The 16,993-nt window shown below is 41.0% G+C and overlaps 2 gene segments (V, D, J or C); both read left to right on the top strand.

Annotated features, from left to right (window-relative positions):
• The window catches only part of LOC128098744 (T-cell receptor beta-1 chain C region-like), a 431,175-nt gene that overhangs the window by 69,622 nt on the left and 344,560 nt on the right, over nt 1-16,993 (top strand).
• LOC128098753 (T-cell receptor beta chain V region C5-like) lies at nt 5,083-5,591 on the top strand. The segment is given in 2 exon segments: nt 5,083-5,128; nt 5,224-5,591. Coding segments are annotated over 2 exon segments (381 nt in total).

A 16,993-nucleotide genomic window follows, 5' to 3' on the forward strand; every position in this document is an offset into this window, starting at 1 on the left:
ATAGGAACATTTTCTAAAGAATTACACAACAGAATGTGCATGGAGGTGTGAACCACCAGGAACTGTGGGAAACCACAGAAGAAACCTTCAGCCGCATCAGAAAACATTTCATGGGCTGCTCTCTAACAAACTCCATTTTATTAGTTATATGTGAATTACTTGGAGTCTTTTCCTTTAAGTACCTCCACGGAGGATTAATCTTTACTTTTATTCACTGTGTCATTTTGAAGATAGTCTTTCTTTTTCTAATTTTTAATGTTTATGATCATAATGAAATACATGGTAATAATAAAGTTCACTTTGATGCTTATGAGGGAAGATATATTTGTTTATTCTCAGCATTGTGTCTAGGAAATAAATTCACAGATTAACTGGTAAAAAGCTATGCAGGCTAATTTCATGCCTCTGGGTGTGAAATGAAAGGACAATGAATATCTAAACACCTACTGGTATCTAGAAACTTCTATTCCCTCTTTACAGGCTGAGGTGTAGGGAATAGAGGGAGGTTGGGGAAGAATAAATGTTTGGAGGAAACCTGAAAATATCCTTAAGAGATGGATGTTAGACTCTGAAAAGTAAGATTGTGGGCCTCCAGTGTCTCCTCCTGCGATAACTTAATCCTCCCTGGTTGGTGGGACTCCCAGGGAGAGACTCACCTGCTTCTTTTGGAGAATCTGTGTTTTGTCTACCAGGAGAAGCTGAGAGAAAGGTTTTTCCACATTTATTTTTCCCCAAGCACCTTTAATTCAGAAGAAGCAGAAACCAAAGTCACAGACTGGACTGCCCTTTTCATAACTCCATCTCTGTTTTAATATCTATAACCTCACAGCATTTTATACGTATTTGTTGTGTTGTAGAACCAAACTCAGTATGTATTTGCCAAGAAGTTTTCCTCTAAACCAACTATTCTTCCCTCAGTGCTCTGATCTTGCCTATTTTTGAAGTTTATGTTCTGAATTACATTTTTCCTCCTTGTGACTGTTTTATTTCACTTCACATAATATTTGTTACATTATAGGTGTATATGAACTTGACTTATTTCAATAATTCATTGTATTGAAATTGTACATTTCCCCCCTATCCTTCACTTGATGGATTTTTAAGTTTTGTCCATCTCTAGGTTTGCCAAAGCCTACAAAGGGCAACAATGATCTTCTAGATTTCCCTGATTTTTGTTCTCAGTGACCTAAGCACATTGCAAAATAAAGCTTTAATGTATTAATAAGAAAATCAGGGTATCTAACACTGTCAAACAAAATATACAGTTTGGCATCTGATAAAAGATTACAGCTTTCCAAAAAGGAAGAAAATAGGACTCACCACTGGGGGGAAAATCAATCACTAGAAAGCAACCCATTTCTGACAAATTGCCTCACAATGACATTAAACAATGAAACTGTAGCACATACCTTAACAGCTGGGCACACATGAGGGAGACATGCAAAGCTCCCAATCAGGTTCTAGAAGTAGAAATTGTAGTGTCTGTGATGAGAAATAGCTGACGGTAAGTAGCAGTACATTGGATGCTCCAGAAGGAAGGATTAGTGAATGAAGCTGATATTCATGAGAGAAAATGAGAACAAGGTGTCAGTGAGCTGAGGATAACCCCAAATGGTCAAATATGCAAGTGGGGATTCCGATGAAAAATTTTTAATATTTAAATTTCTTCAAGATAAGCTAGCTGTCTGCAATAATTCCAACATTCTACCATTCTTGCCTTCATCTTTCTTAGACTGGTTTATCTTTTCCAAGTGCTCTATATGCTTCTCCACTCACTGCATTCCCAGTCAGCCTGCCATAAAAATTCTCTCAGACTAAAGGTGTTTTGCCCAGGTCCACAGCCCTCCAAAGACATCTGGTGACTAAATGACTAGTAGTGTATGCCTCCCTGGACACTGTGATACAATTTAGAAATTACTGTTTTCTTCTTTTTAAGGAGTTTCTTTTATGCCTCTCTCACTAGCACAGACAATATTTGAGATTTTGGTGGGTACACTGGAACTGGCAAGGACATTACAAAGTTTTTTTTTTGGTCCCCTTCTTATGCCTGATTTTGAGCTCCCAGCCTCTACCACAGCCATTAGAGGTACAGCCCAGTAATTGCACAGCTGGTCGCTAGGGGGCACTGTGGACCCACGGAGCGAGCAGCTGCAGAGCTCTGTTTGGTTGCCCACAGTAGCACATTAGCAGTGGAATCAGAAATAATGTTGTCTCAGGAAGTCCAAGGCAAAGGACAGATGGTCAACCATCTTTGCACATAAAATGGGCACCAAAACAGGGAGCCATGAACTGTGGCCTTTAACTGTAAGCTTGGCAATCCAAAACCTCCTGGAGTTAGAAGAGAAGGAAACACCTGCCTCAGAGGAGAGCATGGAAAGGATTTCCCCAAAGTCAGCCATATTTATTCAGCACAGCCATCTCCCCTTCCACTAAGCAGGCTGAGCCTAAAGGGGGAAGGGCTGAGCCAGCAGAGTATGCCCAAGGGTACAGACAGCCTATGGGAGCCAGCAAGATCACTGACCTCAGAACCTGACATCACAGGCAATGAGATGAGATGAAAGGGGGAGCTGAGTCCTGCTCTCACCAAGGAGACCAGCATCCTGAGTAGAAGGATGTGTGACACTGCCCTCCCTGACTCTGCCTGGGGCCCCACCCTGCTCTGCTGTGTTACTGTCTTTCTCCTGGGAACACGTAAGTCCTGAGCCCTGGTGGGACTGCTCCTCAGCTCCTTTACTGCTGCTGCTGAATCCATCTACTCTTTCTCTGGATGCTCACTCCTGTCTCCTGCCTCCCCAGGTTCAGCAAATCCTGGGGTCATCCAGTCTCCAAGACACACAATCAAAGCAAAGGGAGGAAGTTCCATTCTGAAGTGTATTCCCATCTCTGGACATGCCAGTGTGAGCTGGTACCAACAGACTCTGGGGCAGGAATTGAAGTTCCTTATTGAGCATTATGAAAAAATGGAGAGAGAGAAAGGAAACATGCCCAACCGATTCTCAGTCCAGCAGTTCAGTGACTATCGATCTGAGATGAACATGAGCGCCTTGCAGCTGGAGGACTCTGCTGTGTACTTCTGTGCCAGCTCACCACAGCCTTACAGAGTGACAGGTTTTCTGTCCCTTAATCTTCCTGGGGATGTACTAGATAGAGAGGGGTTCTGAGATTCCACATAGCCTTAGCCAAGCCTCACAAATGCTTCTAGGTCTCTTCTAATCCCCTCACTACATGAGTCTACACAGAATGGCCCTAAAACTGGGGTGAGCTCCAAGCCTCCAGATGTTCTCACATCTCTGCCAGTACCTCTAGCTCCTAGATAGTGAGAGGAAATCCTACTCTGTTTTGGGGTGTGAGCATAGGCAATATATTTTAAGACAAGGGTAGACATTAACATATCCATTTCCTAGATGAAGAAGATTTCTATATACCAATAGGAATCAGTTCCTTATGAAATTTCCCAGCATTTCATGTTTAAGAATACCAACACAAGCATTGAAATCTGCATCTCTTTTTTTTCTCTGTCAAAGTTCTGAATTTGCTTGGTGTTTCCCAGTTTGGGTAAAAAAAAATGTTGCAGCTCACTATCTCTTGTGTTATAAGACCAGCTCAGGTTATTGTGAATGCATGAGGTGCTGACAGGTTCTAGATGTACACTATAAGGCTGGATAATGTTTGTATAGTCATAGTTTCAAGGTGAGGTTTACATTTTCAACAAAAGAAAATTTTTTCCTCAGTAATCAAGCAATCATTTTAAAAGGAATATAAGGAGATATTATAGCAGATGCTTCTCTCTCTGATTAAATCAGAGTATTGTTCAGAAGACTACCATTACTGGTAGATTAGACCACCTTAAATGAGCCTCAGAGCTGTGAAATTTCATGTTCTCCAATCAAACACCTAAGTCTAAAGTGGACAGTGATTCTTCCTTGGACAGACTCAACCATGGGCAATTGCCTTTTTTCTTGGTGGCTCTTGGTTTCTGGGGACCAGCCATGCCATGGTTTTGGCATTAAGAGGTATGTTCTTTCTAGAATGGCAGATTCTGTCCTAAGCTTCTTCATATGGATACTGTGCTGCCCTCTTTTTTTCTACTTCTGCTTCTGAGTCCTTCCTCACCAGTTATGGGATTATAGAAAGTATCCATCAAGATCCCACCATGATGTTTGGGAACAGAAGGCAGTTTTTACTTTGGTATTATCTGTGTAGGCAGTAACTGACCTATCCTTTACTTAGGAAGAAACCTACACTGTCTTTGAGTGAAGGTGTTTCATGTTAGAGAACTTAGAACACGATCTTTTGATTGAAGTGTTACATTTACATGAGAACCTAGACAAACCAGACCTTTACATTGCCAGGCTAACAGCTCACTTACATTGCTGAAGAAGACTTTCTCTCCACAGAAATCACAATGAGGAAGCTTAGGTCAGCCCTCCACAGCATCACCTGAAACAAGGAAGTTTTTTGCTTTTGTTTTTGTTTTTTTTAATCAATGAGGACACACTAGCCTAGCATAGAATGTAGAGCTTGTGTCCCTGAATTGTTATGAGATAGCTTAAATCAACTGTTCACATTGAAATGACCTCAACCTTGGTGTTTTATAAGCTTTCTGGGTGTTGAGCAGTTCTTGTAGCCACAGACTGAAGGTTTATCTTCAAGTGTTTAAGGCAAAGTAAAGAATTAGTAGAAACTTCATAGAATACAGCATGTTTTGTGGGTGCAACTGAGACTATACGTATAGTAAAAAAAAATAAAAGATTGTAAAACAAGGAAATGTATCATAGTCGGAATAAAAGAAACCTAATATGTTGACTAAAATCAAAGAAAGAGTACATGGATGTATAAATACAAAACAAACCACAAATTGCTTAAATATCAGCTGTTAATTTGTGTATATTCTCTCCAAATTTTATTGTGTAATCCAACGATGTGATTATAATTGTGAGTTAACTTGCTTCTAGGGAAAGGGGTGTGTCATGTTAATTGTGCAGCTCAGCATTTGTTGGGGACAGTGACATCACTAAGTCACTGAAAGCCCCAGCTCTAGTTTTCCCAAAGAGGGCTAGAAGATCTTGCCTTGGTCCTGAGATGAATTTCAGGCTCTTCCGTGTGGCCTTGAGTCTCTTGTGTGCAAGTGGGTGCTGGACACAGGGAAGATGTTCTTCCCTCAACAGAAATCCCCATTCTAGCTAAGATGACATCATCAGGCTCTGTCTTCCTCTATTACAGAACACATGGAGGCTGCAGTCACCCAAGACCCAAGAAGCAAGGTGACAGTCACAGGAGGAAAAGTGACACTGAGCTGTCATCAGACTTACAACCACAACAGAATGTACTGGTATCGGCAGGACCTGGGTCATGGACTGAGGCTGATCCATTACTCATATGGTGTTGACAACGTTGAGAAAGGAGATGTCCCTGATGGGTACAAGGTTACCAGACCAAGTCAAGAGAACTTCTCCCTTGTACTGGAGATGGCTTCCCCCTCTCAGACAGCTGTGTACTTCTGTGCCAGCAGTGATGCACAGCAATGTGTGGCTGTCTCCCCTCTGCACATAAAGTAAATTAGGAAGACAAGTTTCCTGTGTGCCCCAGGAAGTCCCTGTCTCAAAGTGTCACTGAGCTCTAACAAACTAGGCACATTTCAGCATGGGTCTCTAGCTCACTGAAGTCCATTCTAACACCTTTTCATGGCTGCTTGTCTCAAACCCACCCCTTGTTTCTGCTTACAGAAAGAACCCTGAATCCTTAATTGAAGCCCCGATGATGACTCGTTTGATAAGCTTACAGCCACTATCTCCCTCCCTGTGGACTTCAAGTTAACTCTTTAACCACTTTACTATCCACCTGAGTCACTTACATGGTCTCTTTCCAGGTCAGTAACCCCTTTGTTCTACAGGACAGTAGCCCATAAGGTCCTATGTCATTTTCTTCATTCATCTCTATCAACAGCCTTTACCCAGCCTTCCCTGGTTCTTTCCTCCCCAGCTAAATATATCTACATTCCCCTTCTTCATTTGTTTTGTGCTGTTTTCAACTGTGGAGACATTTTCCTAGGACCTTCCTTCTGTACTGAAGGCACGCCTTTCCCTCTTCCTCTGAATCTCTACTTCCCATGAAAATCTATTTCAGGTTGGATTATTTTTCTAAGATTTTAATGTAATTATATTATTTCTTCCCTTACTTCTTCCTATAGTCCCTCACATTATTCTCTCCCCTTTCAAATTCAAGGCCTCTTATTCTTTAATTATTATAATTTTTATTTTGTTTTTTGTGTGTATGGCCTGAATAAATAAATAAATTCCACCAGTTGAGTCTATTTAGTGTTACTTATATTTATACTTTTAGGGATGCCTGCTTGTAATTGGATAATCATGTATGGGACTCATCCTGGGGAAGAGTCACTCCCCTCTCTCAGCAGGCTTTAATTGCAAGAAGAAAAAAAATCTGGAGGAATTAACATGCCAGATTTCAATACCTATTAGTCTTTTTCCTTATAATTGGTGAATTTACAAATAGAAGTATCATATTCTCTTGTTGTAATGTGTCAGTAACTTGGTTCATTGGGTAGTAATTGGGTAGGTGACCAGGAAGCTGCTCATGCTGCATTTCATTCTACAGACTGGGCAATAAAATTGTGTCAGCATTGAGTTTGGATATTCAGGTCATAGTCATCTTTCTTGCATCATGATAGGTCTAAAAGATATAAGAAGATGTGTTTAACCTCAGTATTTCAAAGTTTTGGTCTATGATTAATTGGACCTGTCGTTTGGGGGCTTGTGGTGTGACAGAACAGCCTGGCAGGAAGAATATAGCAGAGTTGTATTTCCCATCCTTTTACAGCCAAGAAGGAAGATAATGAAAAGAAGAGAAGAAGAAGAGAGGGAAGATGTGGGGGAAGTTGAGGAGAAGGAGGAGGAGGAGAGAGGAGAGAGAGAGAGATTGATTGATCTATTAACTGCATTCCCCTCGTGACATATTTCCTCTTACTAGGCTCTGCTTTCTATTATAAACCCATCTATAGATTAGACAATGATGAAATCAAAGCCTTCATGATCTAATCTTTCTCATAGCCCTTCCTCTGAACATTGTGTAGACAAGTAAGCCTTTCATACATGAGTCTTTGGGGAACACTCTTCTAAACCAAATATGTACTATTTTGCTTTGTAATATTGAAGAATTTGCCTAATATAGTTATCAAAAACTTTCATTTACTTATTTTTGTTAAAAGTAGACTGTTCTTTCATACAGTACATTCTAACCACAGTTTCCCCTCCCTGCACTCCTACTAGTTTCCCCCTTTCCCCAGATCCATTCCCCTCTCCTGCAAATTCTCCTCCCCTCTCCTCAAGATCCCCTCCCCCTCCATTTCAGAGCAGGCTTTCAAGAGAAAACAGACAAACAATACAAAACAAGGGGGAGTGGAAGGAGGGAGAGCTGCAGGTGGATGTATTGTTTTAGAGAAGAAGAAGAAGAAGAAGAAGAAGAAGAAGAAGAAGAAGAAGAAGAAGAAGAAGAAGAAGACGAAGAAGAAGAAGAAGAAGAAGAAAAGACAAAATCCCTCATATTAAGGTTGGTCAAGGAAGCAGTAGGAGGAAAAGAGTCCCAGGATCAGGCTAAAGAGTCAGAGATACACCCACCCCCACTGTTAGGAGTACCACAAAGAAACAACCTAACAGCCATAAGATACACACAGAGGACCTAGTGCAGACCCTTGCAGGCCCCATATTTGCCAATTCAATCTCTGTGAGCCCATGTGAGCTCTGCTTAGTTGGTTTGGTAGGACATGTTCTCCTGGTGTCCTCCATCCCCCTAACTCCTACAGTGCTCCCTCTGTCTCTTCTGCACAGTTCCCTGATCTCAAAGTGGAGAGACCTTGTGGAGAACTCTATTTTAAACCTCCAAATAATGTCTGACTGTAGGTCTGCACCCACTCCCGTCTACAGCCTGAGGAAGCCTCTGTAATGATGACTCGACAAGGCTCCCATCTATCAGTATAGCAGAATATCACTAGTAACCATTTCATTGATTTTTTATTAATGGAGAAGATTACCCAATATATACAGCAATATTCGGCATAAGTTGTCAAGTCACAGAAGAATAAATAGAAATTACCACAGAATGTTAACTTTTTTCGTGGTCACTTAAAAACAACACATCAGCAGCTGAAGTGATGAATCTTGGATTCATACTTACCAGATAGGAACATTTTCTAAAGAATTACAAAGCAGAATGTGCACAGAGCTGTAAATTACCAGAAACTGTGTTAAAGTACACAAGAAAATTGCAACCACATCAGAAAATATTCTATGGGATGCTCTCTAACAAACACCATTTTATTAATTACCAGTGCATCTGAATTACTTGGGTTTCTTCCTTTAAGTACCTCATGGAAGATTCAGTTATTAATCTTTGCTTTTATTCACTTTGTCACTTTGAAGATAGTCTTTCTTTCTCTTCTTTTTAATGTTTATGATCATAATGAAATACATGGTAATAATAAAGTTCACTTTGATGCTTATGAGGGAAGGTATATTTGTTTACCCTCAGCATTGTGTCTAGGAAATAAATTCACAGATTAACTGGTAAAAATCTATGCAGGCTAATTTCATGCCTCTGGATGTCAAATGAAAGGACAATGTATATCTAAACACCTACTGGTATCTAGAAACTTCTATTTTCTTTTCACAGGGTGATGCAGGAAGGTTGGGGATAAATAAATAAAAGAACAAATGTTTGGGGGAAAACTGAAAATGTCCTTAAGAATGGATGTTAGACTCTGAGAATTCTGTCTGATTGTGGGCCTTCAGTATCTACTCCTGTTATAACTTAATCCTCCCTGGTTAGTGGGACTCCCACAGAGAGGGTCACCTGCTTCTTTTGGAGATTATATTTTGTCTACCAGGAGGGGCTGAAAAAAGATTTTTTTCCACACTTGTTTTTCCCCCAAGCACCTTTAATTTAGAAGAAGCAGAAACCAAAGTAGCATACTAAACAGTCATTTTCCGAACTCCATCTCTGTTTTAATATCTATAATCCTGTGGTATTTTACACAAATTCATGATAATGTATAACCATCATTACTATTTCCCAAAAAAATTCTCTTCTCTAAACCTGTTAAACAGTAACTTTTCTTACTTCTTTGTGCCAATCTTGCCTATTTTTAGGAAGTCTATACTTAGAATTATATTTTCCCTGTCTGATTTCTTTCACTTCATGTAATGTTTCATGCATTTTAATATTTATAAGAACTTCACTTATTTCAATACTTCATTGTATTAAAATTGTATATTTTTCTACCCACCCCTCACTTTACAGATTTTTAAGTTGTGTCCATTTCTGTTTTATATCTATCTTTGCCAAAGTCTACAAAGAGCAACAATGATCTGCTAGGAATATCCATGATTTTTATTTCTCAGTGACATAAGAACATTGCAGAATAAAGCTATTAATAAGAAGACCATGGTATCTAACACCATCAAACATAAAATATACATTTGGCATTTTATAAAATATTACAGCTTTGCAAAGAAGGAAGAAAATAGGACTCATCACTAGGGGAAAAATCAATCACTAGAAAGCAACCTGTTTCTGAGGAATTGGCTGACAGTGACATTAAACAGTGTAACTGCAGCACATACTTTAAGAGGTTGGTAGAAATGAGGGAGACATGCAAAGTTCCCAATCAAGATTCTAGAAGTAAAAATTGTAGTGTCTCTGATGAGAAATAGCTGACTGTAAGTAGCAGTAGATTGGATGCTCCAGAAGGAAGAATTAATGAATGAAGCTTATATTCATATGGAAACAGAGAGAAAATGAGAACAAGGTGTCAGTGAGCTGAGGATTTGACCGGAATGGTCAAATATGCAAGTGGGGATTCCGATGAAAAATTTTAATATTTAAATTTCTTCAAGATAAGCTAGTTGTACACAGTAATTCCAACATTCTACCATTCTTTGCCTTCTCTTCCTTAGACTGATTTATTTTCCTAAGTGCTCCATAGGTTTCTCCACTGACAGCATCCACAGTCAGCCTGTCATAAAAATTCTCTTAGACTAAAGGTTTTGCCCAGGTCCACTCCCTTCCAAAGGCATCTGGTGTCTAATGACTAGTTTATGCCTCCCTACAGCACTGTGATACAATATAGAAATTACTGTTTTCTTCTTTTTGTTTTGTTTTGTTTTGTTTTTTGTTTTTCAAGACAAGGTTTCTCTGTGTAGCTTTGGTGCCTGTCCTGGCTCTCGCTCTGTAGACCAGGCTGGCCTCGAACTCACAGAGATCCACCTGGTTCTGCCTCACCAGTGCTGGGATAAAAGGCATGCGCCACCACCGCCGGCCTGTTTTCTTCTTTTTAATGAGTTCCTTTTATGCCTCTCTCACTAGCACAGACAACATTTGAGATTTTGGTGGGTACACTGGAACTGGTAACAACTCTGATGTGTTTTCTGGTCCTCCCCTGATGCCTGATTTTGACCTCCCAACCTCCATTACAGCCATTAGAGGTATAGCCCTGCGACTGCATAGCTGGTCGCTAGGGGGCACTGTGGATCCAAGGAGTGAGCTGATCCAGAGCTCTGGTTTAGAGTCCACAGAAGGGTGGAACCAAAAACAGTGCCATCTCAGTAGGCACAACGTAGGGTACAGGTGATCAGTCATCTTTGCACATAACCTGGGAATCAATCCAGGGATCCATGAACTATAGCCATGAACTGTAAGCTTGTCAATCTAAAACCTTCTGGAGCTAGAAGAGGAGGAAGCACCTGCCTCAGAGGGAAATATGAAAAGGATTTCCCCACGGTCAGCCATATTTATTCAGCACAGCCATCTCCCCTTCCACTAAGCAGGCTGAGCCCAACGGGGGAAGGGCTGAACCAGCAGACTATGCCCAATGGGAGCCAGCAAGATCACTGACCTCAGAACCTGACATCACAGGCAATGAGATGAGATGAAAGGGGTAGCTGACTCCTGCTCTCATCAAGGAGACCAGCATCCTGAGTAGAAGGATGTGTGACACTGCCCTCCCTGACTCTGCCTGGGGCTCCACACTGCTCTGCTGTGTTACTGTCTTTCTCCTGGGAACAAGTAAGTCCTGAGCCCTGGTGGGACTGCTCCTCAGCTCCTTTACTGCTGATGCTGAATCCATCTACTCTTTCTCTGGATGCTCACTCCTGTCTCCTGCCTCCCCAGGTTCAGCAAATCCTGGGGTCATCCAGTCTCCAAGACACACAATCAAAGCAAAGGGAGGAAGTTCCATTCTGAAATGTATTCCCATCTCTGGACATGACACTGTGAGCTGGTACCAACAGACTCTGGGGCAGGAACTGAGGTTCCTCATTCAGCATTATGAAAAAACAGAGCAAGCAAAAGGAAACATGCCCAACCGATTCTCAGTCAAGCAATTCAGTGACTATCACTCTAAGATGAACATGAGCACCTTGCAGCTGGAAGACTCTGCTGTGTACTTCTGTGCCAGCACACCACAGCCTTACAGAGTGACAGGGTTTCTGTCCCTTAATCTTCCAGTTCCCACTGGTGATGTACTAGAGAGAGGTTATGAGATGCCACACAACCTTATCCAAGGCCCAGAAATGCTTCTAGATCTTTACTAATCCCCTCACTACCTGAGCCTACACAGAGTGGTCATAAAAGGGGCTTGGGCCCCAAGACTCCAGATATTCTCATGTGTCTGCCAATGCCTTCTAGCTCCTACCTAGCCAGTGGGAGGGAACCCAGCTCTGTGGTGGGGTGTGAGCATAGGCAATATGTCTTAAGACAAGGGTAGACATTAACATATCGTTTTCCCAGATGAAGATTTTTATACATCAATAAGAATCAGTAGCTTATGAAATTTCCCAGCATTTCATGTTTAAGAATACCAACACAAACATCTGCATCACTTTGCCTTCTAAGTCAAAGTTCTGAATTTCCCTGTTGTTTCCCAGTTTGCATCATAAAAATATGTAGTTCACTGTCTCTTGTGTTATAAGACCAGCTCAGGTTATTGTGAATGCATGAGGTGCTGACAAGTTCTAGATGTACACTATTAAGCTGGATAATGGTTTTATAGTCATAGTTTCAAGGTGAGGTTTACATTTTCAACAAAAGAAAATTTGTTCCTCAGTAATCAAGCAATTATTTTGAAAGGAATATAAGGAGATATTATAGCAGATGCTTCTCTCTCTGATTAAATCAGAGTATTGTTCAGAAGACTACCATTACTGGTAGATCAGAACTTAACCTGGAAATGAGCCTAAGAGCTTCAAAATTTCAAGTTCTTCAATTGAACATCTAAGTCTAAAGTGGACAGTGGTTCTTTCTTGGACAGACTCAACCATGGGCAATTGCCTTTTTTCTTGGTGCCTTTTTTCTGGGGAGCAGCCATGCTTTTGGCATTGAGAGATATGTTCTTTCTGGAATGGCCAGACTCTGTCCTAAGGTTCTTCATATGGATACTGTGCTGCCCCCTTGGTCTCTGCTTCTGCTTCTGAGTCCTTCCTCACCAGTTACAGGATTACAGAAAGTATCTATGAAGATCCTACCAGGATGTTTGGCCACAGAAGGAGGTTTTATACTTTGATACTATCTGTGTAGACTGCAAATGAGATATTCTTTACTTAGAAAGGAACCTGTACTGCTTTTGAGTAGAAGTAAATGTTTCACGTTAGAGAACTTAGAACATGAGCTTTTGAATGAAGTAGTTACATTTACCTGGGAACCTAGACAAATCTGATCTTCACATTTCCAGGCTAACAGCTCACCCATATTGTTGAAGGAGACTTTCTCTTTACAAAAATCAAAGTAAGAAAGTTTAGGTCAGTCCTCCACAGCATCACCTGAAACAAGGAGATTTTTTTTAATCAATGAGGACACACTAGCCTAGCTTAGAATGTAGAGCTTATGTTCCTGAATTGTTATGAGATATCTTAAATCAATTGTTCAAATTGTAATGACCCCAACCTTGGTGTTTTATAAGCATTCTGAATGTCGAGCAGATCTTGTAGCCATAGATAGCACGAAAGGTTTATCTTCCATATTTAAGTCAAAGTAAAGAATTAGTAGAAACTTCATAGACTATAGCATGTTGTGTGGGTGCAACTGAGACTATACAAATAGTAAAAATAAATAAATAAAAGATTGTGAAATAAGGAAATATGCTGAGAACGGCACATAAGATGGCTGAGGTGCTGCCAGCAGAGATTGGAGAAAAACAGACACAGGATTGTGGACCATCAACCCTCTGTGTATTCCCCTCTGCATCTTCTGCTTAGCATGCCTCTAGAGGGCCAAGGCAGAAATGCCTGTGTCCCAAGGTCATGCTTTATGTCATGCACATGTCATGTTCTCCTCCATATAATTACTTCTTGTAATGCTAGTCTTTTTCTTCTATCTGATCTTTATGTTCTGTGTTCCTGGATCAATGGTGATTTCTGTGATACAGGAAAGGAGTGAAGCAAATTTCATGGGAAATTATACATACAGAGGTGATCACCCAGGCTTGGTTCAAGGAGATGGGAAAGAACCTGCAGCCTGGGGAAGCTTTTCAGGCTTGGAAATACTGTACTGAATGTGTGGTCAACTATAGCACATGGTATGGTGTGTATCAACACACTGGATTCAAATTGGCCATTATGAATAATTCAGTTTCTGAGGATATTCCAAGGGCATTTTGTAAAACTTGAGACCCTAAGGGGTGTTGGCTGAAGACTGTGGATGGAGTAACATATAGATGGGATGACAAATGGGAAGTGTGGGAACCTAGAATAGGAGGAAAATGGTGGCCTCCACCAAAAAAGGGAAATGGCAACTTTAATCCAGATATTTTGATTTCTCCTGAAGGATTGTGGAGACAATGTGGCAATGGTTGAAGTGATTGTTGCAAGTTTTATTGGGTTCCTAGATTGAAAAGAGTTGCCAGGAAAGGTGAGCTTCCTTTCATGGAAGCTCTGAAAATTGGGTCAGGTCTTCCTTGGAATTGGTGGGATAAGAAAGACAAAAATTGCTGATTTGCAGGGGCATATTTCTTATTTGAGGTCATTGTGGCCCACCAGTTATGGGGCTTGGTATTTACAGAGGGCTGAGGCGGAACTTGAGCGGCTGCAGGGGTCTTGAGTTCGGAGCAGGCTGTGTGAGAAGGAAATGACTGTGTGGTACATTGACCACTGTTCTTATTTTTACCTTTTTTTTTTAAATTGCATGTTTCTAGCCTCTGGGTCAAGTGCTCAGATGATTGTATAATCATTAATAATAAAAATAGATTATGCTTACTTTGGTGTTAAGTCTGGATAGTTCCTATATAGTCTAGCTGTTCTGCCTTCTCATTGGTTGTAAACCCAAACACGTGACTGCCTTGTCACTGCCTGTATGGACTGCCCTCCAGGTCTTTAGTAAAAGAATAACCTTTGGAATCATGAGGATACTTTGTATTGGGTGATTTCCCCTTTTCTTTCTGTTTTACCTTGGCTATGATAATAAAAGCCTGAGGTTACCAAGGCAGAAGCAGAAGCTAAGGAAGCTGTAGCAGAAGCTACTTAGCAACTGCAGAAGCCCGAAGTGACCTGTCAACTTGCATGAGCACTGTCTCTGAGTCATTACTGCGCCTTCCAGGTATCCCGTCCTTCAGACCTCTGAAACTGCTGAGGCTGGTCCCTGGCAGAAATGTGTCATAGTAGGAATAAAAGAAACCTTATATGTTGACTTATATCAAAGGAGTACACACATGAATACATACAAAACAAACCACAAATTCCTTAAATCTCAGTTGTTAATTTGTGTATATCCTCTCCAAATAATACTGTGTAATCCAACTATGTGATTATAATTGAGAGTTGGCTTGCCTCTGTGGGGAAGGGGTGTGTCATGTTAACTGTGCAGCTCAGCATTTGTTGGAGACAGTGACATCACTAAGTCACTGAGAGCCCCAGCTCTAGTTTCTACAAAGAGGGCTGGAAGACATCAGATCTTGCCTTGGTCCTGAGATGGACTTCAGGCTCCTCCATGTGGCCTTGAGTCTCCTGTGTGCAAGTGAGTGCTGGACACATGAAAATTGTGCTTCCCTCAACAGAATTCCCAAGTATTTTGCTGAAATGACATCATCATGCTCTGTCTTCCTCTATACCAGAACACATGGAGGCTGCAGTCACCCAAGACCCAAGAAGCAAGGTGACAGTAGCAGGAGGAAAGGTGACACTGAGCTGTCACCAGACTTACAACCACAACAATATGTACTGGTATCGGCAGGACCTGGGTCATGGACTGAGACTGATCCATTACTCATATGGTGTTGACAACGTTGAGAAAGGAGATGTCCCTGATGGGTACAAGGTTATCAGACCAAGTCAAGAGAACTTCTCCCTCATTCTGGAGATGGCTTCCCCCTCTCAGACAGCTGTGCACTTCTGTGCCAGCAGTGATGCACAGCAATGTGTGGCTGTCTCCCCTCTGCACATAAAGTAAATTAGGAAGACAAGTTTCCTGTGTGCCCCAGGACGTCCCTGCCTCTTTAAGAGTCACTGAGTTCTACACACTAGGCACATTTCAGCCTGGGTCTCAGCCTGACTGAAGACCACTCTAATGCCTTTTCATGGCTGCTTGTCTTAAATCCACCCTTTGGTTCTCCTTACTAAGAGGAAAATGAATCTTTCTGTTTTGTTTTTTTGAGTTTTTTTTTTTGAGGGTTTCTCTGTGTAAGTCTTGACTATCCTCATAATCTGTAGACCAGGTTGGCCAAAAACTCACAGAGATCTGCCTGCTGTAGATGTAACCAACTGTTTTATTAAATATGAAACACAGAGCCAATTCAGAGAAGAAAGACAAGAGGTCAGAGCTAAGAGCCTCACCCTTCCTGCTTCAGCGATCCTCTTCAGTCAAGAGAGCTCTCCGAAAAGGACCTACTTCCTGTGTGTATGTCTTTATATAGTCTAGCTGTTCTGCCTTCTCATTGGTTGTAAACCCAAACACGTGACTGCCTTGTCACTGCCTGTATGGACTGCCCTCCAGGTCCTTAAAGGCGTGCGCCACCACCAACACGCACTTGCTATGGCTCTAATAGCTCTGACCCCCAGGCAACTTTATTTATTAACATGCAATTAAAATCACATTTCAGTATAAGTAAAATACTACCACATTCTGCCTTTGCTACAATGTGCTAGGATTAAAGGCTTGTGCTATCAGTACTATGGCTGGTTGAAAATTAATCATTAACTAAAATTCCTGATGACCTGTTTGATAAAGTCGTAGCCATCATTTCCCTCTTGGTGGCCCCAGTGGACTCCTTTACAACTTTGCTATCCACTTGAGTCACTTACATGGTCTCTTTCCAGGCTGTGTTTACTCTATAGGTAAGTAGTCCTTTAGTTATATAGGACAAAAGCCCATAAGGTCCTATGTCATTTTCCTCCTCCATCTCTGTCATCAGCCTTTACCCAGCCTTCCCTGTTTTTTCCTCTCCAGCTGAACTTGTCTACATTCCATTACTTCCTCATATGTGCTGTGCTGTTTTCACCTCTGGAGATACTTTCCTAGGACATTTCTTCTGCACTGAAGTCATGCCTTTCCCTCTTGCTCTGGATCTCTACCTCCCAGGAAAATCTATTTCAGGTTGGATTATTTTTCTTTTACCTTTTTAGGATTTTAATTTATTTACAGTATTTCCCCCTTCCTCTTCACATGATTTTTTTCCCTTTTAAATTCATTATCTCTTATTTATTTTTATTTTTTGTTGGTTTTATGTTTGTGTGTTTGTGTGTATGTGTATGGTTTAAATAAAAAAATTAATTCAATCTGTTGATCCTATTCAGTGTTACTTATATGTATACTTTTAGGAATGCCTGCTTGTGATTGGTTAACTATATAGGGGACTGTAGTAGTTTCAATGTAATTTCTCCCATAATCTCATATGGATTGGCACTCTTAGGAGATATAGCTTATTTGAAGTAGATATGGTCTTATGGGAGGAAGTGTCTCACTGTGTGGGAGAACTTTGAGGTCTCTATTGCTCAAG

This window comes from Peromyscus californicus, unplaced genomic scaffold (genome assembly GCF_007827085.1).
Source record: "Peromyscus californicus insignis strain IS unplaced genomic scaffold, ASM782708v3 Scaffold_6__1_contigs__length_162567912, whole genome shotgun sequence".
Classification (NCBI taxonomy): Eukaryota; Metazoa; Chordata; class Mammalia; order Rodentia; family Cricetidae; genus Peromyscus; species Peromyscus californicus.